This window comes from Peromyscus eremicus, chromosome X, assembly GCF_949786415.1.
Source record: "Peromyscus eremicus chromosome X, PerEre_H2_v1, whole genome shotgun sequence".
NCBI classification, from domain to species: Eukaryota; Metazoa; Chordata; class Mammalia; order Rodentia; family Cricetidae; genus Peromyscus; species Peromyscus eremicus.
Genome location: NC_081439.1, coordinates 16,637,098 through 16,646,510, shown reverse-complemented (window position 1 = coordinate 16,646,510; position 9,413 = coordinate 16,637,098). Strand labels below are relative to the sequence as shown.

General features: G+C 41.8%; 1 protein-coding gene across 4 annotated transcripts in view; it reads right to left on the bottom strand.

Annotated features, from left to right (window-relative positions):
* Positions 1-1,374: 1,374 nt before the first annotated feature.
* The window catches only part of Phf8 (PHD finger protein 8), a 103,048-nt gene continuing 95,009 nt past the window's right edge, over positions 1,375-9,413 (bottom strand). For all 4 annotated transcript variants that reach the window (XM_059251418.1, XM_059251421.1, XM_059251420.1 and 1 more), the window contains 2 exons: positions 4,723-5,059; positions 1,375-3,888 (listed from right to left, as the gene is read on the bottom strand). In XM_059251418.1, the coding sequence (XP_059107401.1) occupies positions 3,800-3,888; positions 4,723-5,059 (426 nt within the window). In that variant the 3' untranslated portion in view covers positions 1,375-3,799. The remainder of the gene's footprint in view (positions 3,889-4,722; positions 5,060-9,413) is intronic.

The window sequence follows — 9,413 nt, the reverse complement described above, 5'->3', positions numbered from 1 at the left end:
AAGAAAGCAGGCTGAGCAAGCCATGGAGAACAAGCCAGTAAGTAGCATCCCTCCATGGCCTCTCCTTCAGTTCCTGCCTCCAGGTTCCTGTCGTGGCTTACCTTAATGATGGACTGTGATCAGACATGAAGCCAAATAAACCCTTTCCTCCCCAAGTTCCTTTTGGTAATAGTTTCTGCCACAGCAATAGAAGGCAAACTAAAATAGTGAGTATGGAATAAGTCAATATACATATAGCACTAAGAGTAATACTTGTTAGCTCTTATGATTATATTCCTTCTACTGCACTTAAGCACAGTAATCAATCAAGATTATACATATCACAAGTGCTGGGGAGAGATCAGAGAAAACACTCCCAGTCACAGAAATAAAGCATAACTGTAACCAGTGAAAAATACACCATGGAACAGTGGAGCAGATGTTACCTTGTTCTCATAACTGGTCAACATGCTGAGAATAAGACTATTGAAAGTTGAGCCCTAAATGGGCCATCTATATGTCTAAGGGTATATAAATGGACATCTATAAGGTGAACACAATAATACGGAAGAGGGGAGGAAGGAATGTGACCTGGAGGAAGGAGTGGATTGTTGTGGAATGGTTTCTAACAGATATGACATAGCTATGGCACTTGAACTCTCAGCAGCTGATTATCCAGCTGAAGACCTGCAAGGGACTGGGCCTGTCAGCATTCTGTCATGGAGAGGGGAGGGGTCCATGAGGTCTCATCCATCACTAAGGATATGAATGCAGTTGATAGTTGCTGGAGGAGGAAGAGATATTTTCTTCACTGGTAAGGTACTCATGATCCAGTAAATAACCTCACTCCCATGCTTCTGTAAGCAGCCCTAATTAAACTCAGTCGCTAACAAGGAAAGAAAAGACATGATAATGGAAGGGGGACCATTGGGAAGAAGGAAATTAGCAGGAGTGGGAAGGTAGTAGTAAAGAGTTATGGGGGGAATAAATACGATCAAAGTATATTATATACATGTATAAGAATGTCATGAAACACATTATCATGTATAATTAGTATATGCTATTAAAAAGTAGCTCATGAAAACTATTGAAAGCTTTCTCATTGAACTTCTCAGGACCACTGAATTGTTGTACCTTTTATTTTCTGCTTATTTTGCTTTAATTATGTATTTCATGTGTTTAAGCTGTGCCCTTGAGGACAGGATCCTGCCAAATTCATATCTCAGGTATAATGTTGGGCCCCAGGGAAATGCCCACTGATAAACTGCTGAATAAGAGACAAAAGGAAAGTAACTTCCCGAACCACCACCACCATCTCCACCACCTCCACCTCCACCTCCACCACCACCACCCACCACCACCACCACCACCAATAATAATGTCAAACAACAAAACTGCCAAGATAAATCACTTTTATCTCTACAGGAAAGGGAGATCTAAAAAATATATAAATTACATTAGTAACACAACATAAGAAAAAACAAGGGAACAAACAACAGAGAAATCTGGATGATGCTACTCTAACCTATTTATAAAAAGGCCCTGCATCAGAAATCACAATCCTACCCACTTCTAAAAATATAGACATGTACAGAAGCGGTGGGTTTGTTTTTAAATTGTTTGCTTTTTTGTAAAAATATATTAAAGGTGAATAGAAATCCTCTCTGCCCCCCTATCCTGCCCCAGCTCTCTGCTGGGGATTGCAGATCAGAGGTAACTATCTCACCATGTTCTAAACCTTGGTTATTCCCAACTCCTCTCCACCTCACTTCACTTAGAACCTGAAACATAAAAACAAAACAAAACAACAACGACAATAACAACAACAATAAAAACACACTAGCTTCTTTGGAAAAGCATAACTCTGAGGGTAAACTTGCTTTTCATTGGAAACAACACAAAACAACAGGAGACTCTGAGAACCCAACTAAACTAAACAAAGCCCATCAGAGGCTGGGTTTCAGCTCCACAGAACCTTCTAACAAAGAAACAGAGGGAAAAGAGGCCTGGAATGGGTGGGGAGAGGGTGCTAGCAATTAGCTGCCTTTGAAAGATCAAGAGGGAGTTTTTAATGGGTGAAAGGGCTAGGGACCTGTTTTTGGTGACAACAGTCAGCCTTTAGTCAGGAAGTTGCCCACATAGGGTCAGAGGCTTCTCCTGCTTCCCCCTTACTTCCCCACTACTGCCTTGAAATCTCCAAGATAAGCAAAGCTGAGTAGAAAGGAGGGAATAGGGACCTCACGTGCTAAGGGGGAGGTAGCCAGGCCTTTTGCCTTTGGTGTGACTAAAGGAGGACTGCTTGGCCCCTGGGGTCCCCAAGGTAGAAAAAGCAAATATGCTAAAGTACCCCTGATTCCAAGAAGGATGGAGGGGTGGATCTACAGAAAAAAGAAAGAAGCACAAACAAAGATAACACAGAGGCCTCACAAATTCCCTGTGGTCTGCATCATAGCTGTTAAATCCCCCAGAAGCACTAGGCAAGCTGGGGTGAGGACGAGTGGAAGGTAGAGGACACTCCCACTTGGGCAGTGCCAAAATGGGTTGTTTGGAGGGGGCAGTCTCCATCAAGTTCAGATTGCCAGTAAGGCAAGACAAACGAGGTGGGGGCACTGTCTGGAAAATGGTGACAATCACAAAGGAAAGGAGAAAAAAAGTGGATCAGAAGATCTGCTATTTCACAGATGGGCATTGTTTCTAAATCCAGACTTGAATAGCCTATCTGCACTATGCTTGAATATTGGCCTGTGGTCTGGAAGAGTAAAGGTCCAAGGGTGAAGATTTGAGTCCTGAAGTCTTCTTCAGACTCAGAACTCAGACGGAGAAAGAAGCATGGAGAATCCTGTTAAATGACCCTGCAGGGTTAGGTTGTCCCACCACTTCCCCTCCAGAAGGTCCAGGCTGTGCTTTGTGGTATAGGTGGCAGGAGCAGGCTATAGAGCCAGAGTTAGCAATGTGACAGGTACTTCGGATTTCTAGGGGGTGGGTTTGTACCTGCTGGAACCCAGTTACAGCTATGGGAGATGATGGTCTACAGGTCGTCAAAATACAGGCAAATTCCTGAAGATCATCATGGGGCTTCATGTGCAGTCAGACAAAAGTAGTCTTCTCTGGTGGGCTAGGCAACAGTCATGGTCAAAGACTTGGGTATCTGCCTTTTTCCCCACCTTGAAAAGTAACAGGAATTTCCTTTTTTTCCCCAAAGACAGATAAAGTCAGTTTTTCTAGGCCAGCTCTGGAGATGGCCCATAATAGGGCAATAAAGGCCCTCTTCATTTTCCTCATGAAAAGAGGCAAAAGGAGATAAAGACCACAACCTTCTTTCAGGAACAAGACTGAAGGTAGGGCATATCCACTGGATTGGGAGGAAGGGGTAGGGAAACCAGGTGGAAGTGGGCAGGCTTAGAGACAGGGCTGGAGTTGGAGCAAATGTTGAACACTGGGCCTCTCACTACATGATGGGTAAATTGAAGGACCCAGGCTCCCTTTATGCTGCTCTTCATCATTCATTCCAATATGGGGGAGGAGTGGGAAAGAGTACAGACAAGGTGGAAGGGAAATATGTGGGAGGAGCAGGAAAAGGTTCTTCTCAGTTGGAAACCTCTCCCATTTACCTGCTACTCATGGATATGGAAAACGAAGGTAGGATACTCATAGCAGAAGTGAGAAAGAGAATTGGGGATAGTCCGTGCCTTTGGTCAGTCCCAAGAAAGCAGGACAATGCACCTTGTCCGGGGCTCATAGGATCCAGGAGTGCCCCGAGTTGACAACGAAGAAGGCAATGGGGGTGAAGGGGATGAAGTAGGACACGATGAGGCTTGGCTCACAGAAGTAACTTGCCATTTCTGTGGATTTTCAGGATGCGGCCGAGTCTCTGCTTTGCTGTGGCCAGGCCCTTTTTAGGACGTTTTCCTGTAAAGGAGGGGCAAAGTAAGCAGAGGCTTTAGGATCAACTTTAGCACCAACTGCTCTTGCACCGCCCCTCCTTTGTTTCTCTCAACAGAGGTTGTTCTTCATCTTTATGCCATATTGGGCAAGGAGCCCTCCTTAACTACTTCTATTCAATGCCACATGCTTGGCTCTTCCTTCTCTGATTACGGCAGCAGCCATAAACACTATAGTTCTAGTTTTCTGGTTCCTCCCCGCCCCCCGACTTCTTTGGGTTCAATCATTTTCCTTAGAAAATTCTGGAAGGAGGTCAATATGTCATTCATGTTATCCTGACCACCAGGGTTAGTGACTATAGTTTAGTGTCCCCGTGGGTGCCATCCTCAGGGTCGTCATTCATTAGAAACCCCCATTCTAGTCAATCTTAAACATCACACCAAACTTAGTATCCTTGAACTACATCCATACTATAGGGATTAGGCTCTGGCCAATGAGAGGAAAAGGAGGGTTGGAATTCTCTCTCTCAGGCTTCTGTCCCCCCACATCAAATCATTTCTTATATCCTATATGATCACAACTATTATTTCCATTTAGCACCTCTCTCCTCATTACTCTGATCAGAGGTCCTATGTTTGGGTTTCTTCACTCCTTCCTGAATCTATGGATGTACAGACTACTACTTACTTCCAATCTATCCCCCACTGTGACCACCTTTCCATGGCCTATTGAGCTCAAATACAAGCACCTGAAGTTTGGCTTTCAGTGTTCCTTCCTGGTGTTCTCATCTACTAGAGCACTTGAAATTTAGATTGGGAAGCTTTAAGATTGCTCATTTTAATCCCCATTTGGGTCAGGTACCTTGTCCTGCCTGACTGCTCTGGGAGCCAACTGAAGGACGCCTCTGGGTCAGGAAGACTCCAGGGGCCATGGGTGTGGTGCTTCGATTTGCCTGAGCCATGCCAAAGGCATTAGGACGAGCAGTGTACTCATGGTCAGCAAGACTTCCTGACAGAGCCTCTTGTTTAGGCTCAGGAGGTGGCTGGGGTGAGGAGGAGTTGACAGGCTGGGGTGTAGTAGCCACTGTTGGTGCAGACACTGTCACAACGACATTGGAATCTTGAGGGCGAGGCTGTTCTGCCTCCTTCAGCGAAGGCTTCTTCTTGATATATTTCTTCTTTTGGGCCTTCTGCAGCTCCTGAAATATGAGCCAAGTCAGAGGGGAGATTAAAGAGTGAAGAAAAGGAAAAGAAAAATTTCCTAGAAAGTACGAGACAATGGTTGATAAGTTTCTGCATCGTGCCATTTCTTCCCCATCCCTTCTAAATCTAGCTTGTATGGCCCTACAACAAGGACCTTCCCAATACCTATGGTGATTTCTTCGGCATTGTGTAGCCTCAACTCACCACTACCACTTAATAATAGTACAATGGCAAGAAACTAAATGATTTTGAAGACTTGGGTTTTGGTGAACTATGGGCATTTTTAATAACTAAATTTACACTAGCAGCTTAGGTACTTTATTTATTTATCTTCTTATTTAATTCTTGTAACAGTCCTAAGCAGGGGAAAACTTCATTTTACAAATAACAAAACAGAAGTACAAGGACATTAAGTAGCTTAAGCCCAAACCCTCATGGAAAAGTAGTTAGATGTAGTATATAACCCTGTTACAAAACTTCCCAAAATGAACTGAGAGTAAAGTGTTAGCTTTGGAATAAGGTAAACCTGACTTCAAATCCAGGCTTCTGTTTTCTAAGCTGTATGACTTTGGTTAAAGTTACTGATCTTTCTGAATCTCAGCTGCTTTGTCTGCTTTTCAGAGTTGTTAGAACGCTTAAATAATGACAAAAATATATAACACATGAAAGGAAAACTCAGCAAGTCGTTCACTACTATTCTCTATTTCTTATAATATCGGTTTCCCTTTGCTGATCTTTTTCTTCGAACAGAGGACTTGACAGTCTCTTAGGTCACTGAATCTCAATATCTCCCTTTGGATGGAATAAATGAATACGAAGTTGTGCCACTTCTTCCACTACCTTGTATTTCATTCACTTATTGCTCTATGGATCTACTATCCACTGTGTAGTAGGTACCTGGATAATGGGCACGTGGAGCCCCGAGAATCTGGAAAATGGTGCTGAGAACATGTGAATAAATTTATTTTCTGAAATGCCACTCAGCCACACATTCCAACTCTATGACTATATTTCATAGCTTTTTCTTGGCAACAAAAGCCTAGACCTGCCTTCAGAAGATCTGTTATGCTATGGATACCAGAGAAATTTATGGAGGATGAGAGTAACGGTATTAGTAATACATGTCAGACACTGTTCCTTAATTATTCACTTAATACTTTTAAGGATGAGAAGAATTATACTCCCATTCTAAGGATAAAGAAACTAGGGCAAAAAGGCTGTTATTTTCCTTTTGTTTATGTGCATCTGTGTTTTGCCTGCGTGTGTGTGTGTGTGTGTGTGTGTGTGTGTGTGTGTGTGTGTGTGCGCGCGCAAGATCCTCTGGAACTGGAGTTACAGACTGTTATGAACTACCATGTAGGTGCTGAGAATTGAACCCAGGTCCTCTGGAAGAGCAGCCAGTGCTCTTAACTGCTGAGTCATTTCTCCAGCCCTAAGTTACTTTTCCTAAGGTTTCAGATCCAATTAAGTTTTCAAGCTGAGATTCAGACTCTGCTTTCAGAATCTGCTCTGTTCCCTTACCAGGAATCTCTTTTCTCACCCATATTAAGAATGAATTCTGGGCCGGCCGGTGGTGGCGCACGCCTTTAATCCCAGCACTCGGGAGGCAGAGCCAGGCGGATCTCAGTGAGTTCGAGGCCAGCCTGGGCTACCAAGTGAGTCCCAGGAAAGGCGCAAAGCTACACAGAGAAACCCTGTCTCGAAAAAACAAAAAACAAAAAACAAAAAAAACAAAAAAAAAAACAAAAAAAGAATGAATTCTGGCTGGGTGGTGGTGGCACATGCCTTTAATCCTAGCAGGTGGATCTCTGTGAGAAACCATATCTTTTTTTTGTTGCTTTTTTTTTTCAAGACAGGGTTTCTCTGTGTAATAGTCCTGGCTGTCCTGGAACTCACTTTGTAGACCAGGCTGGCCTTGAACTCACAGAGATCCGCCTGCCTCTGCCTCCTGAGTGCTGGGATTAAAGGCATGTGCCACCACTGCCCAGCAGAAACCCTATCTTGAAAAACAGAAAAAAAAATATGTTTGCTTGTTCTCTGGTCTGACTCCATAAATTATGTCATCATATCTAGATTACTTAGCTTAAATTTTCCTACCACTGTTGCTATTCTCTTTTGCATGTAAGTGGCAAGTGGATTACCTTATGATAGGAGTACTTTCATCTTGCCAAGTTCTTTGTTGTTGAAAAATCTATCAAGCTCCCAACCAAATTCAAACTTTCTGGCCTGACATTCATGGTATTTCACTATGTGACTACTTACACCTAGGCAACACATAATGATTAAAGATTGAAGGCGAAAATGCCAATGAGTCTTACTTTACATCAAGTGTCATTCTAAGGAGGACAGACAGAGAGACAGACAGACAGACACACACACACACACACACACACACACACACACACACACACACAGACACACCTGCATTTAATCCTAAACAAAGCTCATGAAACAGTTCAGACAAAAAGAAATTGTATAACTTGTCCAAGTAGTAAAGCTAGGATGTAAGGCCAGTTACAGCTGTTCCAGAATCTGTTATTTTTTACATGCATGCACACACTCATGTGGTGCCATAACACAAGTGTTAAGGTCAGAGGACAACTTGCAGGAGTAGGTTCTCTTCTTTACCCTGAGTGTCCTGGAATCAAATTTAGGTCATCATGCTTGGTGGCAAGTGCCTTTACTCGAACATACATCTGTCAGGCCCCACAATCTACTTCTTAACTATTACTTATTATACTCATCTCCCAACATTAAGTCTCCAATCCAGAAAAATCTCATTCATTCACTCATTCACTCACTCACTCCAACACTGATTTATCATGTGTGGTCATTAAAATGAGGATATCGACCTAAATACATCCCTACTCTCTAATAAAGAATGTAAAATATCTTTATGATCGTAAGTACCATGAGATAATGCTATATAAAAGTATAGAAGAAGATCAAAGAAATAAAGTGGCAGTAGTTAATGCAAATGGGCAGAAGGAATGTTTTATGCTAAGCCATAAAGGCATGAGACAATCTGGTACATGGAGTAAATTATGAACACTGTAGTGGAGTACGGTTGACAAAGGATGTACACTTGATGGCAGTCAAGAGATCAGAGAGAAGTCACTATGGAACAAACAAAGAGGGCTTTTTGTGCTATAGCAAGGAACAATATTTTCCTAGAATGCTTCCCTGTCCTCTCCAACCCCCCCCAAAAAAAACCAAAAACCAAAAAAAAACCAAAAACCAAAAAACCCACCCTCTAATACCACCTCCAGCCTCAAAGCCTCTTCTTTGAAGTAATTCCATCAACCCAAATAGTAGTTATTCCTTAGAAAGCACTAACAGTAACTTTCATCTGTTTGTTTAAAGCAATAGAAAACCTTTATAAGTTACATCTTATGTGGCACTGATAAATGATGGGGAAATTTTAGTCAAAGAAGAGCTACTTGGCCTGCTTGATCTCTGCTGGCTCCCAATTAATAGTCTCTAAGACATTTCTCAGAAACTTTATATCTCTATAGAATATCATATGAAAAACAATTCTTAAATTTCACTTATATGATATAATTACTAAAATATATAAGCATTTAACTATTTCACTTTACTGAAAAAATCAAGTAGCATGTTATCTGAAGTTACAGGATATGATTTTGAATCTTGTCTCCTCAATTTACTGGCTGTCTTATCCTTGACTAGTCATTTAAAGTGAGCCTCATATTCTTCACCTGTAAAATGATGAAAATATCATCTACTGAACAAGACTATTGGGCATATTATATAGACATTGTACATAGGTGCACCTACCATTAAGCAGATGTTCAGTAGTGCTCTAAGCTATACGATGTGTCATGAGGAGCTATGTGGACACTGTTAAGAAAAACTTCACCTCCAAATGCTCCTAGAGTTTCTGACCATATTAAATGTTAAAGCACATTGTAAACTACTGCTAAGAGGTAAAATTGATTCAGTGAAGGTGACCTTTTAGGATGAAAAATGGTGAATGTTGTTTTCTTGAGAAGCAGGGGGTGAAGAGCCAGGTAATAATGTTTGATAAAGGGTATAAGAAAAACCTCTTTATAAAAGGCCAAATTCCAATACTAGTGGATGACTCAAACCTTAAGTGTACTCAACTGAGTCACTTCCTCAGGACTAAATCTAAAGGCAAATGACAGATCTAGTCTTTTCTGAGGATTTTTCCCCCAATACATATTTTTTACTTGTTATTTTATATACATGCATGCAATGTATTTTGATCATATTCACCCATAACTCCCCTGCCTCCAAAGCCTCTCAGATTCTCCCCAATCATGTTTCCCTCCCATCTTGATATCGTCTTTGGTTTTTTATTTTATTTAT